We start from the raw sequence: 23,004 nt of genomic DNA on the forward strand, positions 1-23,004 counted from the left end.
TAAAAACATTAACATTGTTCAACATTCAATGTACAGATGGACAGTAGATTCATATGGAGGGGTGTTGATGCAGCAACTCAATCTCAGTGTTGATGCAGCAACTCAATCTCAGCCTGTATGAAATCCAACACTGTAGTAAAGATATGGGGGCGGGGTTATATTTTTTGGTCTAATATGGAAGGGTGACCCTCAGCAATGTGTTTAAGTCCATTGGTTCATATTATCTGAAAAATACCAGGGTTAGTGTCCCTTTAAGAGTGACTGAATTTTGCATGTCTACTTATGTAAGTTATATATTTCACAAAGTTTTGAGCCAGAGGCAGCGAGACTTTGTTGGTACTGAGGTAGAATTAATTCTTTATGTTTCCTTTGTAATATACCAGCCAAGGTCTGGAAATAGTATTCACGCTCATTCTCATTCCGCACCACGCTCCGCTTTCAAGCAGATCTGCTGAACTGTTTAACCTAATTACCATCAGAAGGATTTATGCTGCTCACAACTGTGGAAGCCATTGCTTTATTTAGCAGGTCTTCATTTCAGCAAATCTCAGGAATTCTGACGTCATTATTTCATCCAGTTCTTTCCACAACTTTAACCGTACTCATGTTGTCACTGGTTTTTCTGCTTGCTTTATATTCCTGACACAGCTGGGCTGCATCCAGAACCTTGGGGATAGATGGATTCTGGAAGAAAGGATTGATTGTTATTCGGTTTTTGTTGTATTAATATACAGACTTTTATAGGTAGCGGCATTCAGAACTAAGCAAGAGGATATAGTAGAGGGCACTTGGCATACATGAAATAGGACGCTGGCAGGGAAAGGTACTAAAGTATGTTTTTGTAGTCACGGCAGTGATTGGCAACATGAGACACTGGGCCGTAGACTTAGGTGTAGAGTTACTAAAATGTCTAAAAATAAAAAGCGGTGGTCTTTCTCATAGCCAGTCAATGGAGTTGTTTCAATACGTTGTGCAGGGAATAGCACCGGGAGGGAACCACCACAGCTATTTAAACCAGCGCACCACTAACTCCGGGACTACAGTATGTAAAAACCGGTCCAGGACAAGACCCCGGACCGCTTGAACCGAAAATTGGCAGTAATCGCGACTAAACACCAGCAAGTACCGGCATACTCCAATTTAGCAGCGCATAGATTAGAATAGCGTGTGGAACCTCCCATAATGTCGAACATTTCCCAGGATGCAACAGAGAAATTACAGATAGCTTCTGTTTGGTTGCTACACTCAACACAACCACCTTTCATTTTTGAAAACTTTAGTAAATCTGCCAGTTAAGCTCAATTATAAGGTCAAATTAAATAATGAAAGAAAAGTACACTTATCTTACATAACGGAATAATGTAATTATATTTAATATAAAATAAACAAGTGTTACAAGATATAGTATTTAACTTTGCAATTATGAAGATACGGATGTGCCAGAGGGGTCCAAAATTCTGGTGTTGGGAACATGGCATCACTGCCTAATGCCGGTGTGGGAAGCCCGTCTTCACTGCCAATTCCAGCCATTCATAGCATAATGCTGTGCTGGGCGGGGCCTTATTACGCCTTTCACCACTAATCATGTCATCAGAGACTGTTGTTCCACCCACTTCACTAGGGAATTGGGATGGTGTCAGCAGAGTGGCTTACCCTCTCTGGAGATTGGGATACCTCATACATATGGCAACATCCCAGATATTCCTAGAAAGTAGGCAAGTACAGTATGCTTCTTGTTCTGGCCCCACAACCAGGAGGTTGCCAGACTCTCTTGGTAGTTAGAAAGTACACCTACTACTTCAGATGGCACGTAGACATTCAGCAAATGTTTATACAACAGGGAAAACAACATTTGTAGTATTTTAGTGCGAATGGTAAGCTGTATTGCGCACACAATTTGGTATAGTCCGCTGCTTTATCTGCCTTTGCATTTAGTTATCCAGACTAAAGTATGTTAAGTATCTCAGTGTAAAGTGCCAGCTGTGCTATCAATTTCCTATGTGCCAGTATTAGCGAGAAATACTTTATACATGGTGTGAAGTGGAAAATAATCTTTCAAGGAAAGATTACACCGGCTAGACCCCTTAATGAGAGGACATGACAAGCAATGAGAGGACAGGGCAAGCACGCCAGATACTTACAGAGTACTAGTAAGCTTGCTCAAACAAATGCATCGAATGCTAGTCTGCTACCTTGTGATTGCCTTTGTGTTTGTGCGTGTGTGTGTGTGAAAGAGATGTAGTTTCACTCACTGCCAAAAGATGGCAGTGTTTTGGAGACACACAAACGCACATGAGACATGTATATAGATGACTAGTTAGCACGCTTGAAGCAAATGCTTTGAAAGCTAGTCTGCTACCTTGTAATTGCCTCTGTGTTTGTGCATGTGTGAGAGAGAAAGGTGATGTAGTTATACTCGATGCCAACAGATGCCAGTGTTTCGGAGACACACAAATGGCAACTAGAAATATATATAGATGATGATACCATGTGTGTGCAGACATAGGGTGGGATGTACTAAGGGGAAAATGTGGTAAAACCCCCGTTTTACTACATTTTCCTATGTATTAAAACCCCGTCGCCACGATACCGCATTGTAGGGTATCGCCACCTTTGGGTGGCGATACCCTATAGAAGCCTATGGGCTTCTTTTCGCCCAACGCCTCTGCCGCAAACCCGCAGACCCCCCTGTCCTCCTGGACCCGGAAGGTAAGCCCTTCCTCCCCCTAGTAAGGCAGCAGGACGTCCTTCCGGCTGCAGAGGGGAAGAGGGGGTGTCGGGGAAAGCCTGCTTGGCTGTCCCCAGCGTGAGGGGAGAAGCAGGTGGCAGGGAGATGACGGAGACCCCCTGCACACCACAGTACAGGTATCGCGGGGGGGGGGGGGGGGCTCCGTCACTGCACCGCGATGCCAGCCGCATATGTTAGTACATAAGGGCGGCAATGTTTTTTAATACATCCCGCCCTTAGCATTGATAACAGTTTAGGCTTTTTAAAAGGCCCTGATTCTGGGGAGTTAAGTGAGGGAAAAATCATAACTGTCTATCCTGCAGCTAAGAAAGCGATTTAAATACACCACCTTGCAAGTCTGATTCCTGTGTGCAGTCTATGGAGATTCTAGCCTACCCTAAACCTGCACAGGAGCAATAATTCGATATGCAAAAAATTTTCCAACCTATTATTAATTTAACAAGGATCTATCAAATAGTACTGTTAATGCGGAGTTGGTTGGCGGTTCCCCAAGGAGTATGATATACTCAACAGGCGGGTATGGATCTAATAGGTAGATACAACACAAGAAATCTTTTTGGTGCACAAATTTACATATTGTAACATATGCTTGAGAAGTATCTGTTCTCACATGTAAGAATCTCCAGACCCGAAACCAAATGTGTCTTAAGTTTGAATATGGGCCAGTAAACTGGATGATGACATGGCACCACCCTTGCCGAGTATGTAATGTGTGGGAAGATAGTAAGTACAATTCCGTTATGTAATGTAACAGTGTATTAAATAGAAAAAAATCAATACTTGATGAATTCCAAATAATATTTGGCAGTAAACAGCTCAGTAAGTAGGAGTTTTAGCAGTGTAATATAGCATACAAATGGCTCTCTTATCTCTGGGACTAGACGTATTAGTTAGCTGGCGTAAATGGCCATCCACTCCTATTCTGCAATGATTTATTTATGTTATTATAACTGCTAAGTGTATTTAGTTACAGCATACATAGAACATCTGCAGCATGGGCGTTGGACAGTACGGTAACACAAAATGATTACATTGTAATGTAATCCGCTCTTACAATAATTACTGAACTAAAAGAATCCGTTTAAGAATACAGATTTCGCAATATATATATATTGTTTTATATAAATCATTTGTTCTTATTCATATTATCCAGCCCAGGTTTGTGTGTCAGCTGTCTCTCACTGTTACCTGTTTATAGATGTTGCTGGTGTCTGGCTCTGATTAATTGACTCACTGATGATATAATGATTTTATAGACCTTATACAGAGTAAATGGACGTTTGATCATATTGCCAGCACATTACCTGTCAGTCCCCCTGCTGCAGCTCAGCACACTCCCTCTGCCAGCCTGACCAGGTACCTTGAGCATGATGAGCGGGGCGGTCTCTGTGAAGTTATACTGCAGGGTCTCCAGGGCTCTGGGAGCCACCTCCTAGCCCTCAATGCCATCCAATTAGAAGAAGGTGAAGGGTAGCGCAAGAAGCAGGGAGTACTCTCTGCTGCAGATCTGGAACCTAGAGGGCTGGGTGGAAACTCGCGACAGGAGCAGAACAGCAGCTTGAGGACGGCGGAAGCATGAGGCGGAAGAGCAGGGAAAGAACGCAGAGTCATATGCCTGCCCACCGGCTCCTACTCGCAGAAGCATCTACAGATCCCCCTGCATGCAGTAATCAGTAGGCACCATCACCCCACACCCGTATCTGCTCCCATGCGACACTTCACCGGGGAGGGAGCCAAGAGCCTGCCGGGCAGTGGGCGGTGGGGAGACACCCCACCGTGTGGATGATGCCGTGCAGCAGCAGTGATACCCAGATCTTGCCTGGGGAACCCGCCGTCCTGCCCAGCCTCCTACCGCCCGGCCCCAGGTGTAGTACAAACACGGCAGGCTACATAAGGGGCGCCTTCCCCTGTATCCGCACCTGAGTGGCAGAGTGCAGTAGGGATCCGGGCACACCGGCTGAGGACATTACACCTGCAGCAGCCTCAATTATGTGTGCCGCACTTTCTGGAAATCTCAGCGCGCCCCACAGACCCCGCCGGCACTGGCTCCCCCAAGCCACGGTGGGTTCTGCGGCATGATAGTTACGACACTGAGTCAAACCGGATAAGCATATACATTGGAAATGGGGATGGGGTTATGGCTACAGCACACTGGAGACGTGACTGTTTCATGCGGAGCGGTATCCTGTTTAGCACAAAAAGAATCCATTTTATTCCCACACGCACTGGACATACATGTGCATTGCAGGTGGGGCAGCTGTAACATGTGAAGAGAACATTACATTCGGGTGGGGTGTGTTCAAACTGATATCTAAATTGCATTGTAAGAATAAAGCAGTCAGTATTTACCCTGCACAGAAACAACATAACTCACCCAAATGTAACTCTCTTTGCATATGTTACATCTGCCCCACCTGCAGTGCACATGGATTTGTCCATTAGAGAAATTGCAAATTAACCAAAATCACACCAAACATCAGTTACAAAGGCTTTCATCATGTCTGCAGTTTTCCAAGTACCTCATTCATTCTAGACACATATTTTTTTCACCCCTGAATTATTATTATTATTATTATTATTATTATTGTTATTATTTAGTTTGTCCTTCTGTTTTTTTTTTTTTTTCGTTTTTTTTTTATCTACCAAATTAGAACTTTTCACCCCTGGATGAATAGAGCCCTACGTTCCAACCACGGTTGATTTTGTTCTGTCACATTTAGTGTAAACTGAAAAGTGATATCCTATGTTTTACAGCTACATTATGTATCTGATCGTATTTATCCTAGATGCTAATATCTAGTAATCCTTTTAACAACCATGGATGCACTGTCACGGTAACCTCGAACATGTGATTTACATACTTGTGTCTATTATGGGGGGAAAGGAGGGGGTTACACTAGACGTAGTATTATGCTTTTGGTCGGCCAATCATGTGGGCCTCCAGGCCTAACTATACAGTGCTGCCTCCTATAATGCCATCACCACCACTGGCCCCATGACCTCAAGGCCTTCTATTCTTAGAGAACATCACACATGGATAACACTGACAGGAGATCTTCAGGAATAAATGTCTGGCTTATAGGACACAAATACTGTATTTGAAGGCAAGATGAAAAATATAGTGACACCATTATGGAATGTTGCAAAATCATATTTGCCTACCCTCCCGGAATTGAGTTAGCGTATGAGGGCTTCAGTGACGTGCGGTGAGGTTAGGGGATGGTGAGGCACTACCTTGGTGGAGCTAGTGTGGACAAGCTCTGTGGGCAGCGCTGGGTCCGCGTTGCTTCTGCACTGACAGGCAAGTGCGGGAGCAGCCGCCTGCATAAGCAGCAAAGACCGGCAGAGCAGCTCCAACCTGGACACAGCATTCCCTGCAGACCCTGTCGATACTGGCTCCACCAAGCCGCCACAGAGTCTGCCCATTGTTCTACCACCCCTGTTGATGGGGGCACTGGGCTGTTGGTGGAGAATGGTTAGATGGGGGCTCTGGGCTGTTGGTGGGGGATGGTTAGATGGGGGCTCTGGGCTGTTGGTGGGGGATGGTTAGATGGGGGCTCTGGGCTGTTGGTGAGGGATGGTTAGATGGGGGCTCTGGGCTGTTGGTGGGGGCTGGTTAGATGGGGGCTCTGGGCTGTTGGTGGGGGATAGTTAGATGGGGGCTCTGGGCTGTTGGTGGGGGATGGTTTGATAGGGCAGGCACTGGGCTAGGGAAGGTGAATGGCTGCTTAGATAGGGGGGGTACTGAGCTGGGGAGGGGTGGCTGGTTAGATAGGGGGGGTCACTGGGCTAGGAAAGGGGATTGCTGGTTAGATAGGGGGCACTGGGCTGGGCACTGGGCTGAGGACAGGTATGGCTGATTAAATGGGGAGTACTGGGCTAGGGAAGGGGATGGCTGGTTAGAAAGGGGGGCACTCGGCTGGGGGATGGAAGCACTGACCTGGGGATCGCCGTTCCTCAGCTCCGGCTGCGCTGCTGAGCAGTTTTGGCGTCACACGAGAGGGGAGCCGTCCAGTCCCGCTGATCTCCTCATCAGAAATGGGGCCTGGGCTGGTGCCAGGCGGCAGCCACCAAGTCACTTCTCCCGCTGGTCTGGAGGCTCTGGAGCTGGGGCCAGCGCGGAGGGAGTGGGTGACTGGAGCCGCTGTTGTCACATTCAGCTGCTTGAAAGTGCTGGAGCCGCTGGAGACTCTGGAGCTGCGGGAGAGGGGGAGCCGCTGCTGTCACATTAAGCACTTAGGACGGCGCTGGGCAGTAGGCAATTTATTCCCCCTGCTGGTCTTATGCTCAGCGCTGGAGCTAGCAGGGTAGAGGGGGATCCGTCAATCTCCCACTGGTCCCTTGAGTAGCGCTGGAGCCGGGGCTGGAGCTTTAGGGGGGGGGGGGAGACAACGACACCTATAGACGTGCCTTAGTGAAAGTCAGGGACATGCTTTCTGTTTCTGGCTATATGAAAGCACGCCCCGGTCACTGAAGCAGCGCCACTGTGCCCAATCACATCTGCCTCAGTGACAGGGGCGTGCTTTCATATAGCCAGAAACAGAAAGCATGTCCCTGACTGTCACTGAGGCACTGCTGTAAGTGCCGCCGGTAATGATTTTTCTAATGGGCATTGACAGCATGCTAGTTGTCCCCGCCCCCTACCCGCCCCATAGTTCATAACTTTAACATTGACACACGGAGGCACCGCTCTTGGTGCTGCCTCTGTAACCAATTAGAAAAAAAAAAGTGGTAAAATGATTATTATAATATAAAGCATATACTTATGACACATAATGTGTCATAAGTATTTTCTTTGTATTATTTTATTAATCATTAAGACAGGGGAGGCACTGCCTCCCCTGCCTACCCTGACTGCACGTCCCTGGAGGGCTTTAAATATTGGTAGCATCAAAAGAGTCGCATGCGATACCCCACCAACTTACCCCGCAGCTGCCGGGCAGCTGGACCACATCCCATACATCAGCATACATGGGCATGAAGCAGTTTACACCTTATGAGGATGGCATAAACAAAAAAGGGACTGCTTTTTGGTTTGGTACATAGAGGTCAGACCATAGTCCCCATTGATAATATTGGGGACTGTGGTCTGAAACACTAATTATCCTTCTAGAAGAGACTTCTGTGAAATCTACATTAGGCTATTAGTAAATAGCAAATATTCATAAAATTATGCAGAAACTGATGTTTCTACATATTTTTATGAAAAATTTCTTAATAAAGTCCCTTAGTGGCCTGTTCACGATCAGAATTTACTCTTTTGTGAAGGTTTTTATGGTGAATTGATCCTAACTTTATATATATCCTTCCCAAAATTACTGTGTGTTGGATGCTGTGTCATAAATATCATTTTTATTTCTGTTTATTGTTGTGGCTGTTATTATTACTGTGGAAAAAATACAGTCTAAATAGAAGTATAAATATGGCTCTGAGCTCATCTGTTATCTGTAATGTACAATGCAGCATAAGGGCGAGTTTTATAGTCCTAGTTGTTTATGTGAAATCTCTGGGTAACTCAATAGAAGTGAGCACATCATTATATGAAAATGATGATATCCTCTAATGATTATTTGTGTTGCTGTAATGCAGACAGACATAATTATATTTAGGTACCACTGAGTAACTGCGTTTCTTCCTGTCTTAGGCAGTATCTACTGTAGATGGAAGATAGACAGAGTGAATAGATAATAGATATGTCGACACCATATGGTCTACAATGGGTCGACAGGGTCAAAATGTTGTCAGTTAAATGGTCAACATGGGCTTATGTTGACAGGGTCAAAAGGTTGACATGCAAATGGTTGACCCCAAAAAGAGGTTGACCCCAAAATGTTTTTCAAGAATAATAGGGTTGGGCTTAGGGGTTAGGCATCCGGAGTGGATGGTTACAGTTAGGCACTTGGCGGAAGGTTAAGGTTAGGCACTTGGGGCAGGGTTAGGCACTTGGGGGAGGGTTTAGGTGTAGGCACTTGGGGGAGGGTTAGGTTTAGGTATAGGCACTTGGGGAGGGTTTAGGGATAGGCACTAGGGGGAGGGTTTAGGTGTAGACACTTGGGGAGAGTTTAAGTATAGGCACCAGGGGGAGGGTTTAGGTGTAGGCACTTGGTGGAGGGTTTAGGATAGGCACTTGGGACAGCGTTAGGCACTTGAGGGAGGGTTTAGGTTAGGCATTTGGTGAAGGGTTAGGTTTAGACATCAGGGGGAGGGTTTAGGCTAGACACTTGGGTAAGGGTTGGTTTAAAATAACACATTTTCCTTTTTGTGTCTGACATTTGCATGCCAACTTTTGACCATGTCTACATAAATCCATGTTGACCTATTTAACTTTAGACCCTAATGCAGGGGTTTCCAATCTTTTTTGAATCACGGCACCCTAGAGTATCAAAATTTTTTCACGGCACCCCTAGGCCAAAAATAAATTTATTAGATTGGGTTTATATGTGATTCTTTGGGTCAGTTATGTGGTAAAGGACAGGATTTGCGTCTGTTTGTACACATTTTATTAATGGCAGCCACCAGCATTGCTTTTGCTCATAAATAATTAACCATTAATAATTTGAGTTGGTCCTGGACTACCAACCCAGGGCACCCCTGCATGTGTCCCGAGGCACCCCAGGGAGCCACGGCGCACAGTTTGGGAACCACTGCCCTAATGACTGTTGACCATATGGTGTTGACTAACTGACTGACTGTCTATCTAAACACTGACAATCTTTTAGTCCACACCCGTCTTAGGTTCTTGGGTGTATTTGCTGTAATTTGTGTATTGAAACACTGGTTTCAGATGCCTTAATATGTTCAGGCCACACTCAGAGCTATAGCTTCCAGCATCCCCGTATCCGCTTGTGGCCTTGGAACGCTGCATAGAACTCTGTGATGTCTTGTATATTGATTCGGGAGTGGTGCTTGGGATTGTGCGGATTTACACTGCCATGATTGCACAAAAAGTACAAACGCTGTGTCCTTGGGGCTCGATTGAGACCCTTACTCAGGGCTGCGAATTCACTACACTGCCGATTTTTGAAGACCCCGAACGCGCACAGTACATGCCATGTCTAGATGATTGACAGGCATCGGACGTTTGTGGATGGCACCTGGCATTTTCTGGGATTGCCTCCTAAAAACGCAGGTGGGTCTGGCTGATGGGAGGGATGCTGACATCTGTTGCAGCCCCTATCTCCTCACGGTCATCGCAGCCCAGAGTAAGTATTGATGTACGCAGTGCTGCAAATGGGGGGGGGTTGTTAATTGGCTGGTGAGGGAATCAGAATGGATTTCACCTCCTCGTGCAAAGAGGTAGGTGTCTGATTGCCGGCCTCCCAAGATTCACCACCCAGCGATCGGGTCAACTCGCGGCCATGCCCCCTTCTCGCTCCCCGGCAGGCGGGACATTGAATCCCGCCTGCATGTTCTCGGTCGAGCTGACCGAGAACGGGACAGGGACACGGCGGACCGCTGTGACCTACACATTGAATACCTCCCTTAATCAGTACCATGCCTGTACCAAGGAGAGGTTATTTTTCCATTTTCCATAAGAGCTAGGAATATACCGCTATACCATACAAGAGAGTTCTATATTGTCAATAGTTCTATGCGGCTTGACCTTTTAATAAAACAGAAAGTTATGTTGGCCAGAGTATATAATGGGAACTCCAGCTATACAGCCAGTAACGGCACTTTGAACCTTTATTGCTCTGCGACAGATCTGTCTGGCTGGCTTTCTCTGTGGAAACATCTGGCCTCACGCAGCCATGAATAAGCCAAGCTATTACCCATGGACGTTGGCAGTTGAAAATACTATGAGACCAGCTGAGTAATATTTGATGTAGTTGCCGGTGTTATCTGGGGATAGGTTGTACAAAAAAGGTTTCTATTTATAACTGAATGATTTCGCTCATTTAGAAGAACGCAGACTTCCAAGTGTTTGTGCTACGCGCACCTGTGTTCCATTCCATAGCTGCTAATCTGTTCAAAAGGGGCCCTGCACTTACATTTCTAAGCATGTTTCATTTTCTACATTAAAGTCAATTGCCAAATAACATCAAGCAATCATTATGTCTGCTTTCTACAGGTTAGTTTTGCACGGCTAATATTTGATTGGACAAACTAATACCCCTTTTCACATCGCATCCTCCCTCAACTCGGGTTGAGGTGAGCAACCCGGGTCAAGTACCCGGCAATTTAAACCGGGTTTAAGAAGGGTTGAACCCGGGTTGCCCACTTTAAAATGGGCGACTCGGCTTTAATCTAAAAGCACCGTACAGGATCGGACACGGAAACACAATCCCGGGTCCGACTCTGGTTTGCCATGTGAAAGGGGTATTAGTTAAATCACTTATTACTAACCATACTTGCCTACTTAACTTATCTCCAGGAGAAGCCACTGAATGCCAATGATTTCTTTGGGGTACCGTCTCCCCAAGGTGAGGACAGGGCTAAAATGACATTATCTGTATCATTTAAGCCCCTCCCACTCTCTATGGAGCCAACATTCCATGTATTATCTCCAAGAGCAACAGAAGGGGAGGTGGTCATCCGCACAGGATCCTCATTGTATTTTTGAGGAAATTCGGACCCCCCTGAATTATCACAAACTGGCGTGAGCCTTCAATGTATTTTCTATGGGAGGTGTGCAACCACTGGACAAATTTGAGATAGCTTAATTAGAAGAAAGAGAAAAAGTATGTCCTTATCGGGTGCACCTGTTAGGTCCTTAAATGAAATAAAATTTAACCTTTATTAGATAATTACTTAAAACTAAGCGAAATATGACACATGTAACATTTAAATGTGAATACAAGGGGAAGGGTTGGCTAGCGGTGGTGCCTACTCGTTCGCCAACATATAGCATTGCATTTTGATTTGTGTATTTTTACCCACAGGTTTACTGTACTCAGCCATGTCATGTACCGGCTGCTGATCCCGTACTCTGTAGAAGGACAGCAGCGGTAACTCGACTACAGCTTAACACCTGACACGCCATGAGAGCGTGTCACCCTTAAGCTACACCACGTATCCCCGCATATCACTGATGAGACAGGGGGTCTATTATACAGCCACAGAGCTGGTAGATTTGTCAAAAGACCCTCTGTTATCACAGTATTAGCACAGTATATGCCGCAGGGATCCTTTATAATTCTAGCACCTTAGGTTGGATACCAGTGTCAACATCGGGAGACAGCATTATAGTCTACCCATTTGATCAAGTTAAAAAGCCTCAGGCAGCGGCAATACTAGAGCTATCCGCAGCCCACTCTCTATTTATGCATCAGAAGCATTTCACTACAGTGTATCTAAGTGATAATATGTACATATAAATGATGATGTATTAAACAATGTTGCAATAAAAGTGTCTTTTGAGATAAACCAGCAATTGTCCTTTTGCACTCGCAACCCCATTTAAAGTTGCAGAGTGAGACAGGAAATCCTTGTGCATAGCTTATAATATAAACCTATGCTCATCAATTAGAAGTGGGACACTGCCTCTAGAGAAATATACATACCCCTATGTCGACAGGTGGCAGTCGACACACTACTTACAATCAATTGGGTTAGACACATATTGGTGTCAGTCACTCTGAATCAAGAATGAATATCATGATGCAGGAAGATGTCTGACTACATGTATTGGCTCCCTTAGGCAAAATACACTACCAACCGACAGACCTTTTGGCTAACACACAGTGTGTCGACTGTGGTAGTCAACACATGACCATATATCTCTGTCACCAGACATAGTAAATTCATTTGTCCACTTAAATCTCAAGGTGATAATATGGTATGTCAAAGGTGTTTTGAGTGTGCCACATAAATACCGTTGGGGCCACAACAAACTGCATTGTATTTACTTAAATACCATATGACCATTTAAGACGACACAGAGTCGACTGAAGAAAATTGGCCCAAACCACAGAGGTATCGATTTCCCAGGAGTTTGTTTTTCATCCCACGGGAACTATAAACTGATTGGAGGATTCACATATATACTTATCCGCTGCACGGCTCCAGATACAACCTCTTACAAAGAGTAAAAACACAGACACGGCACCAACCCTACAATTTATTTCCTGGTGCATACACACATGTGGAATCTGAGATAAACCTGTGATAGTATACCATTGCGATACGAGTAGGCCACCGATTTTTAATAAACACACTTACCCTTTCCCTTGTATTCACATTTTAATGTTACATGTGTGTTTGTCATATTTCGCTAAGTTATAAGTAATTATCTAATAAAGGTTACATTTTATTTCATTTAAGGACCTAACAGGTGCACCCGATAAGGACATACTTTTTCTTTTTCTTATAATTAAGCTTCATGTATTATCTCCCCATACTGCCGACTTCAGTGGAAATGGATGTTACCTAAGAGTGTTAGGAAAAACACAGGCATTTTAAGGGAGGGTCTGTGACGTCAGTTCTGGCCTCGATCAACCTGCCTCTCTCGTAAATGACCGGTGTCTGGGTGGTGACTATCTACTCGCAGTCATCAGCAACTTTGCAGCAATTAGATCTGAATCAGGCCCATTATACTAATATACAGACTGTCGGATAGATTTACTAAAGCGTTTCAACATGAAAACTAGACAATGGCCCTTATTCTGATCGGTGCGGCCGGAGCCGATTATGCGGCCAGGACCGTGCGTGCGAAACCCCGCCTTCCATACGGATCGCCAACTCCGTCCGTATGCGGTAAGAAGCTGTCCGAACGGACCGCACGTGTATTTTTCACGGAATACGCCTCCTCCATCTAAGGGAACCTCCCCCATCATTCGATGGTCGCAGACCATCGAATGCAGGACCGTGTGCTCCACCAGCACCCGCAACCTCAGACCACACGGCCATTTTTCCGTGCAAAAGCAGGGATCTGGGCGGGCAGCTGACATCCGGCGATGTCATATGTCCGCCCCCTACACGTGCGTCATGGCCGCATTACCATACGTACGCCCAGCGTTTTCATGGGAACTCCCATGAAACGCGGGGCGTATGCATATGGTAATGAGCCCAAATAGCCCTTCACGCCCCTCTCCACCCCCTGTTCGGAGTTTTCACATATCATGCGGGATTTGGCCGTACGCCCCGCTCGCACATGCGCAGAGACGCCTCTGCACATGCGCAGACACAAAACATTGGCGGCCCGTACGCACGCGGATATATCCGCACCGATCAGAATAAGGGCCAATGTGACGTCCAACAGATTCTATCATTTTCTAAACATATAACTTTTAGAATGATCTTCCGCCTCCACATTCTCAGCCATTGGTCGGGCTGATTCCCAAGGTCACATAAAAAGATGCACAATTTTCACGTAGGTGGCAGGTTACACTTATTGTCCTGGTCAGAACTGGCCTCTGCCAACAGTCTAGATATGGGCACAGTTCTGCCTTTACTGGTATGGTTTGGAGGTATGTGGGTGTAGTAACGCATAATTATAAATGACGAAAGCTGGGTACATACTGAGCGACATGCCATCCTGTCCGGTGGATCAGACCGGCATATTGATACATTGCTCAGTGCGTACCGGCAATATGCGCATTACCGTGGTCGCATACAATGATGTTTTAATCGTTCAGACCTGCTCGCTAGGGTGCGTATATCCGCCACTTATCAAGCATGTTAACGCCACCAGACCAAATGCACGCCCCCCTCCCCACCAACCGGATCCCCTCGCTATGCTGTGAGCAGTGTATGCTTACGCACAATCACATGATTTTTCCTCTGTTCGCAGCTGAAAGTAAGCCAGGACTTATCAGCTGAATGGTCTTCTGCGAATTGGTGTCGGGAGCTGACGACATGTGACATCATCCGCCTGCCGGAGCAGGCAGGGAGACACCTGCACTCGCAGGAGCCCATCCAACGTTTTTATGGGCGCGTCCACCAAATGTGCCCACCACAGAACACCCCCCTGCCTGTCAATCAGGCAGCGATTCCCCATGCGAATTAATTTTTTTGCTCAAGGCGCTCACTGCGGGGTTTGCACATGCGCATTTGCACCTATGCGCATGCGCACACCCCCACTATCAGGGGCGTGGTCCAATTCGAACCTGTGCAAACAGGTCTAAGTTGGCCCCCAAGTGATATTGCTAGAGACACCATGCATGCTAATAAAGGACAGAACAGTGATCGTTCCATCCTTCAATAACATCAGGGCAGGGATCCGTTCCGATATTGAATCTCCGTCGCTCCAGTGTGTACAGGCAGGGATCCTTCCGATATTGAATCTCCGTCGCTCCAGTGTGTACAGGCAGGGATCCATTCCGATATTGAATCCCCGTTGCTCCAGTGTGTACAGGCAGGGATCTGTTCCGATATTGAATCTCCGTCGCTCCAGTGTGTACAGGCAGGGATCCGTACCGATATTGAATCCCTGTTGCTCCAGTGTGTACAGGCAGGGATCCGTTCCGATATTGAATCCCCGTCGCTCCAGTGTGTACAGGCAGGGATCCGTTCCGATATTGAATCTCCATCGCTCCAGTGTGTACAGGCAGGGATCCGTTCCGATATTGAATCCCTGTTGCTCCAGTGTGTACGGGCAGGGATCCATTCCGATATTGAATCCCCGTTGCTCCAGTGTGTATGGGCAAGGATCCGTTCCGATATTGAATCCCCGTCGCTCCAGTGTGTACAGGCAGGGATCCATTCCGATATTGAATCCCCGTCGCTCCAGTGTGTACAGGCAGGGATCCATTCCGATATTGAATCCCCGTCGCTCCAGTGTGTACAGGCAGGCATCCGTTACGATATTGAATCCCCATTGCTCCAGTGTGTACAGGCAGGGATCCGTTCCGATATTGAATCCCCGTTGCTCCAGTGTGTACGGGCAGGGATCCGTTCCGATATTGAATCCCCGTTGCTCCAGTGTGTATGGGCAAGGATCCGTTCCGATATTGAATCCCCGTCGCTCCAGTGTGTACAGGCAGGGATCCATTCCGATATTGAATCCCCGTCGCTCCAGTGTGTACAGGCAGGGATCCGTTCCGATATTGAATCCCCATTGCTCCAGTGTGTACAGGCAGGGATCCGTTCCGATATTGAATCCCCATTGCTCCAGTGTGTACAGGCAGGGATCCGTTCCGATATTGAATCTCCGTCGCTCCAGTGTGTATGGGCAGGGATCCATTCCGATATTGAATCCCCGTTGCTCCAGTGTGTACAGGCAGGGATCTGTTCCGATATTGAATCCCTGTTGCTCCAGTGTGTACAGGCAGGGATCTGTTCCGATATTGAATCCCCGTCACTCCAGTGTGTACAGGCAGGGATCCGTTCCGATATTGAATCTCCGTCACTCCAGTATGTGCCCAGCTTTACTATGATTCTAATGTCATAAATAAATTATAAATCACATATTCCGAAAACATATTTAGGCAAATCTTTGTTATTTTCAATGCTATCAGAGGGAGTCCCTGGACGGATACAGACAATCCCCAGTAATTGAGCTCTTTCGAGTTATCATTTGGAATTGCCCAAGCAGCGTGATACTGACTCTGAGCATGCTCCTTACATGCTTATATCTGGCACAAAGAAGGTCAGTTCCAGACTGGTATTAAAGCTCTATTCATGGAACTAATCCTATCTTTTAATCAGGCTACAAAAGCAAGCTGCTCGCCATCGTAGCGCAGCGCATTATAAATACCCGCCACACAATATGTCAGTGGGCCGTTCCAATTAACAGCATGGATTTGATTGAATGCGGGGACTGTTCCTGACACGATGCTGGAATAGGACAATAGAGTCAGCTCATCTTCCTGCATGATATGAGGCCTATAAACAAGTCATGAGATCTTTGCATATTATTGGAATTTACACATGTAGACAGACATAAAATACACAGATTACATATAATGCTGACAGGAAGTTTCCAGGTTCTTGCCACATGCTGACAATTTAAAGGGACAAATCACAAAATAAAATAACATTTGAATTGTTTTGAAACGTCAGGTGCTGCCCTCGTTGCTCATCTCCTTCATTATTTCATTTAATCATTTAGTTCCTTTTGTAATTCTGATACCTATAGATTGTAAGCTTGCGAGCAGGGCCCTCCTACCTCTATATTTGTCTGTTACTAACCAGTTTGTTTAATCACTGTTGTTTCTAATTGTAAAGCACAACAGGATATGTTACGCTATATAAGAAACTGTAAATAAATAAATAATACTAAATTCATGTACAAAGTACTTTATGCTATTTTTACTGTTTGACACGTTTCCTATGCAGATGGGTCCTTATTTTTTTTTTTTTTTTACAGTTTCTTATATAGCGCAGCATATGCCGTTGCGCTGTACAATCGGAAACAACAGTGATTAAACAAACTGGGTAGATACAAACCGACATGGAGGTAGGAGGTTCCTGGTCGCCGGCGATTGAATACCCCCTAAAGATAGCAAATACAGGGTACGCATCAAAGCTCTACAGTCAACTATTGGTCGACAGTTAAAAGGTCGACACATAAAAAGGTCGACATACATTAGGTCGACGTGATCAAAAGGTCGACATGAAAAAAAGATGAAGAAAGGTTGACATAAGATGGTGTTTTTCTTATGTCAACATTTTGACCATGTTGACTCTTTTCATGTGTCGACCTTTTGACTGTCTACCAATAGTGGTCGACCTTTTGACTGTCATTTTTTTTACTGTCGACCTAATGACCGCATACTCAAATACAAGACAGTACAGTATGCTCCATTTCTCAGCCAGCTTCAGCACTACACAACCCCAGACTGGCCAACACATGGTTGGTGTGTCAGTGGGCTCTAGGCAGGGCTATAAGGAAGGCAGTGGTGGTGGTGTGGTGCACAGGGCAGAATCTACCCTACTTACCTGATGACTGCTGCCTGCACCCCTCTGGCACCTGTGTCCTGCACTGAGGGAGAGGTCATGATGTCTTGCACAACCCTGCGTACAGCAGCAGGGGAACAGCCTCAGAATGTACCCCTCCTCCCCAGGGCAGCCGAGAGGAATGCCGGGCCCCGGTTAAAATTGTGGGGTGTGGCCTAATTGTGGGAGGTGTGGCCACCTACCACGCTTAGGCCACGCCCCCAAAATGTTAAAAGGGGGGGGGGGGGAGAAAACTCTAAAAACTCTAAACTCAGCAGCAGCACACACCCATAGAAGGGTTAATCCCAGGTCGGACCCTGGTTGCTGTGTAGTGTAAACGGATACCCCGGGTCGAGCAACCTGGGTCCTGTTAATACTATAGAGGAGGCCCAGCATATGCTCCAAGCGCTGCCTCCTCCTTTGTCCCGATGACGCTTCCCCCCACCCCTGACATCAGTGAGAGGGGCTAAACAGCACAAATTCCGGGTCGCTCCCGTGACGGACCTGTGTCCAAATCGGGTGTGGTACAGGGGTCCGACAGTCGGATCCCGACAGTCATTAGCCCGACGTCGGGATCCCGACTGGCCGGACCCGGACAGCATGGTGAGCGCAACTAAGCCCCTTGAGCCTCGCTGCACTCGCCACACTGTGGGCACGGTGGCTCACTACGCTCGCCACTTATTCTATTCTCCCTCTATGGGGGTCGTGGATCCCCACAAGGGAAAATAGCAGGTGGCCGTCGGGAGCCACTTTAAAAAAAACTGGAGATTTCTTCCCAAATCTCTCACTTTCTGGATCTCTCATCCTATTAAATCTCCCCCTTAATGTCCATTTATATAACTTGAATTTCTCGGTAGATTTTCATATACTGTATAATACCAGACCACCGATTAGCAGCGATATAGCCGAGTATATAAAACTTAACAATAGCACCACAGTGTGAATAACGGCCAACATGAAATGTCATTTTTGTCATCTAGTCAAAGAAAGTACTCTCTGGATCACAGAAACTTCCTCGATGTGTTTCTGAATCCATTTAATCTTTAGTAAGTCCCCCAGCACTTTCGGGTCCCCATCTGTTACTGTGCTTAGAGCTCTGGGTTCTGTCCTTGTCCGCACAGAGCTTTTGAAATGGAAAGTTCACCTATAGAATTTGGCAGATTAGGGAAGAGGTGATTTCTTTTAGAAGTTATTCATATTTTATTTTTATGAACCTGAACCGAGCTGCCAAATACTTCTCAGTCACAGCTGCAAATCTTATAAGGGAGGGAAGCACGAGTCAGGGCAGGTTTAAAAATGCATGAAAGAGGCATAGTTTTGTGATACACTTCCAAGTTATTTTATATTACAACACTATGTATATGGAATATACCTGAATAAACCCTCTTTGGATTTAACATGGTTTTAAATGACACAAATATGCTTGTATAGGACAATAGAGCCCTAATATTTGTGATGGTATCTGGATGATAGATCAACAATGCATTGGCGGACAGTAAGTAGACACCATGTGGTTGACATCAGTGGTGGCTCCAGAGGAGGAGTTCAAAGTTCAAAATGAGAAGCCGCACCAACTGCCAGGGAGTCAGTTTGGAATGGCAGTTGGTGCCAGTGGGTGTGGCTCCCCTATTTGAATTTTGAACTTCACTACCACTAGTTGACATGTATTAGGTTGACAGATATGAAAGGTCGACAGGTTCAGACGGTCAACATGACAGTGGTTGACACACAACTTTACCTAAACCAGTATAAAAGTCAATTTCTGGCAGACGGCAAGATAGACTTTACTAGACATCAGATAGGACTGTCCTGCAAAGGAAAAAGTGTAGTATCTAATGTAGGATAAGATGGTTGATGTATAAAATCGCACACTATGGTATGACAGCCCAGATTCCGACGATCAGTTTACCGACATCGGAATCCCAACCGCATGAGGGAGAATAGCCTCTGTTGGTCATTGGCCATTTGAACAGTATACTGCCAGTATAATGACCATCAGGATCCTGACTGTTGGGCTGTAATCCGGTACCCAAAATCACCAACACTACTTTGTATCCTAGGCTACAGGAGCTGTGACTTGATTTCACGTATGTGCTAGGACGGGATACGGTCATTGGGTCTACAGCAAGTTGGTCGACAATCATTAGGTCGACACCGTATTGACCTGTCGGCCTAGACCCATGTTGACCTAGAACCATGTTGACCTTTCCCCATGTCGACCTATCAGTGTCGACCTAATGACTGTCGACCAACTAGCTGTAGACCAAATGATCCCAACCTGCTAGGATAGTGATGGAGAAACTTGTTGTTCAACTATACATCCCAGCATGCTCTGCAACAGTTTTGCTGTTTGGCCATGCTAAAAATGTTGCAGGGCATGCTGGGATGTGTAGTTCAACAACAGCTGGAGTGCCAAGGTCCTCTATCACTGTGCGAGGATAATGGAGGACAACACATGGAAACTAATACATGCTTTGATGTGTTTTGGTTAAATCTTTTCAGCTGGTTTTCAGTTGATTTTGTTGCTCTTTCGCCAGCACAATATATTGTGTAGGCGGTGTGCGATAACAGATGGGAAATAAGTCCGTTCCAGTTCTGACATTTTAAAGGCAACAATCAACATTAATATTTTAGAACATAGTGCTGGGAAGGAGATTATAAGAAAGTATTCCCCTATTTGTTATTGGCTGTACTGGCGTAAGCAAAGCAAATTAGCAGCAACTACAGTAGGCATACCTCCCAACTTTTGAAGTTGGGAGGTCGGGACGTTCGCGCGGCGAAGCCGCGCTCCCGAAAAGGGGGTGTGGCCTCAAGAAAAGGGGCGTGGCCTCACGGGGGTGACACGAACTCCGGCCACGCCCCGTTTTCGACACTCGTCGGCGCTGAATAGACGCTGTGCGCATGCGCACAGCGTCTATTCTCGGGAAGCTGGGGGGGCTCCCAACTGTCTCCCCCCCACCGCGGGACAATGGCGGCCCCGGGCGGGACGCGGGAACGTCCCCGAATATCAGGACTTTCCTGCGGAAATCGTGACAATTGGGAGGTATGCAGTAGGTACAAACAATACCGCAAAGATGATGGGTTTTCATGAGAGATGAGCGAAAGAGGCATAAACTAGAGGATTTCATTCCAGAACAGTATTCCTGCCAGTCATGACTACATATAATCCCCACACTGTACATGTATAGTGGGGATGAGACATAAAACATCACAACAAGTACTGCATACTGTAAGTTGTACAGATAATAGCTCACAAGACAAGTGTCTGTCAGGGATTTATATTTGTAGTTATTCCAAAGTGTCATATGATACAGCAAACTTGCAATGTGAGAATTTGGTTTGGTCAGTCTATTGCAGTTATAGACAACCTGATACAGTTCAGAGGGAATTGATATGGATGATCAGCGGACAGTCAGAATACCGAAAACACTCCCTCCCTACAGCCTAACTCTAACCTTCCCTTCATCCACGCCACATAACCCTAAGTCCCCCCTTCCAGGGGTGTCAACAGGTAGGCCGGGCCACAGTGAATTAAAGAGGGGCGTGGCTACTGGGCAGTGGGCGTGGTCACATCCCCATATAAAACTGTAAACAAGAGGGAGAAAGACAGGCTGCTGCTGCTGCAGTGTTCTCTCTCCCCACCTTAGCATATGGCACTAAACAGCCTGTGCGAAGCTGCGGAGAGAGGCTGACACCTCTTTCCCGAGTGCCTGGCTCCCTGGCCCCTCCAGCAGACCGAGGCCTGGGTAAAAAGTACCCCCCCTCCCTCGATGGCCCTGCTCCCCTCTAGTGCCTAAACCTAACCCCTGACACACCCCAACTCCCGCAGCCTAACTCTAATACTTACGCTTGGGATGCTGGCAGTCGGATTCTGACATCGGTGTCTCCATCGATGTCAGGATTCTGGAACATTCCGGAGTCAGTATTCCACCGGGTTGTTAACCACATCACCTTCGGCCTCTGGAGGGGCCTAGTGGTACCCCCTATTACCTGGCAGCTCCAGCAGCTCTTCTCAACCCCGCCCATTCTGCTGTGTGTCAGGGTGCATTGTGGCCATGGATGTGCTTAAAGTACTATTATTTCTGGATTTTATTCTAAGGGTGCATGGCCACACCTCCTGCAATTAGGCCACGCCCCCTGAAAAGCACCTGTTCCTGGCCAGGCAATCTACTGCCCTGCCTATACCCCCAGATTGTCTGGGAGACTCACAAATTTCAGTAAGTTTTCCAAACTTCCAGCAAAGTCGCCCAACTTCGCAGATCCTGACAGTTCCCAGTGGGCAGTCTGTGAATTTGATATTTTGCATTGTACAGTGGGGGTGAGGCTTAATGAAACATTACATGTTCTCCAGCCAACCACTGTCCAAAGCAATATATTTGTGTGTGATTACAATGTTTTAGGTAATTATATTAAAATCAGTTTGTTTTTTTAGGGTTAGAGATTTTATTTGTGAAAGTTTATAGATAAACATAGCCACCAACACTACAGATTTTCACAGTTTGGTCACAGTTAAAAATAGTCTATAAAAAATGGATTTTACCTTGTTTCAGTGGATATGGATTTAGGATCTATAAGTGGTTTGTGTTGTTCAAAGGCAAAGTCTGTTTGATTGATTGAAGTTTTTCAATAGGGTCGTTTTTGATGGGAAATACAAGGCGGCAAATGCAGATTTGGAAGTCTTATAATTAACGTCTGTTCTCTGTTTTCTTTCAGAATGCTATGAACCTGCCACCTGATAAAGCCAGATTATTGCGCCAGTACGACAACGAGAAAAAATGGGAACTTATCTGCGATCAGGTAAAAACTTTTCTGAATTGATTATCAATAGAATTGTGGCGGGCGCCACCTATTTATTTTGTACATTTACTTTTATAGCAGCAGCATATTCAAGTGCACTTTATAGTTGGAATGGTATAATAGGTAGTATTACTGCCTCAAAACACAGAGGTTGTGGGTTTGAATTCCAACCCAGCCCTAACTGTGTGGAGTTTGTATATTCTCCCTGTGCTTGCCTGGGTTTCCTCTGGGTAATCCAGTTTTCACCTACACTCAAAAAAATACTGGTACTGGTAAATTGAAATGTGTAAGTGTGTGCATGTACACGGGCAGATTACATGCGCCAAGTGGTTCTTTCCAGCCATGAAAATCTGTTTCTACTATTGTCTTTTAATTAATCTAGGTGTTTTTGCAACGAAGTAATGAAAGAGTGTAACAACAGGAGATTAACATAGAAGAAATGGTCATTAAGAAAGTGTAAAATGTTTGCAAATATAAATGCAGATGCATTAATCGCTAAATTGTATATCTCCAGATTGCATATGGTGGAAAGAAAAAACAATAATTATGTGCTCCTTATGTCCTTTGTACAACTCATAAGGGGCCAGATTCTCTAACCTTTAAAAGTGATAAAGTGGAGAGTGATAAGCAGCCAGCCAATC

General features: G+C 45.9%; 1 protein-coding gene across 10 annotated transcripts in view; it reads left to right on the forward strand.

Annotated features, from left to right (window-relative positions):
• The window catches only part of FMNL2 (formin like 2), a 226,863-nt gene that overhangs the window by 95,307 nt on the left and 108,552 nt on the right, over window positions 1-23,004 (forward strand). For all 10 annotated transcript variants that reach the window (XM_083154048.1, XM_083154055.1, XM_083154047.1 and 7 more), the window contains exon 2: window positions 22,280-22,363. In XM_083154048.1, the coding sequence (XP_083010174.1) occupies window positions 22,280-22,363 (84 nt within the window). The remainder of the gene's footprint in view (window positions 1-22,279; window positions 22,364-23,004) is intronic.

Source organism: Crinia signifera, chromosome 7, assembly GCF_055691185.1.
Source record: "Crinia signifera chromosome 7, ASM5569118v1, whole genome shotgun sequence".
Lineage (NCBI taxonomy): Eukaryota > Metazoa > Chordata > Amphibia > Anura > Myobatrachidae > Crinia > Crinia signifera.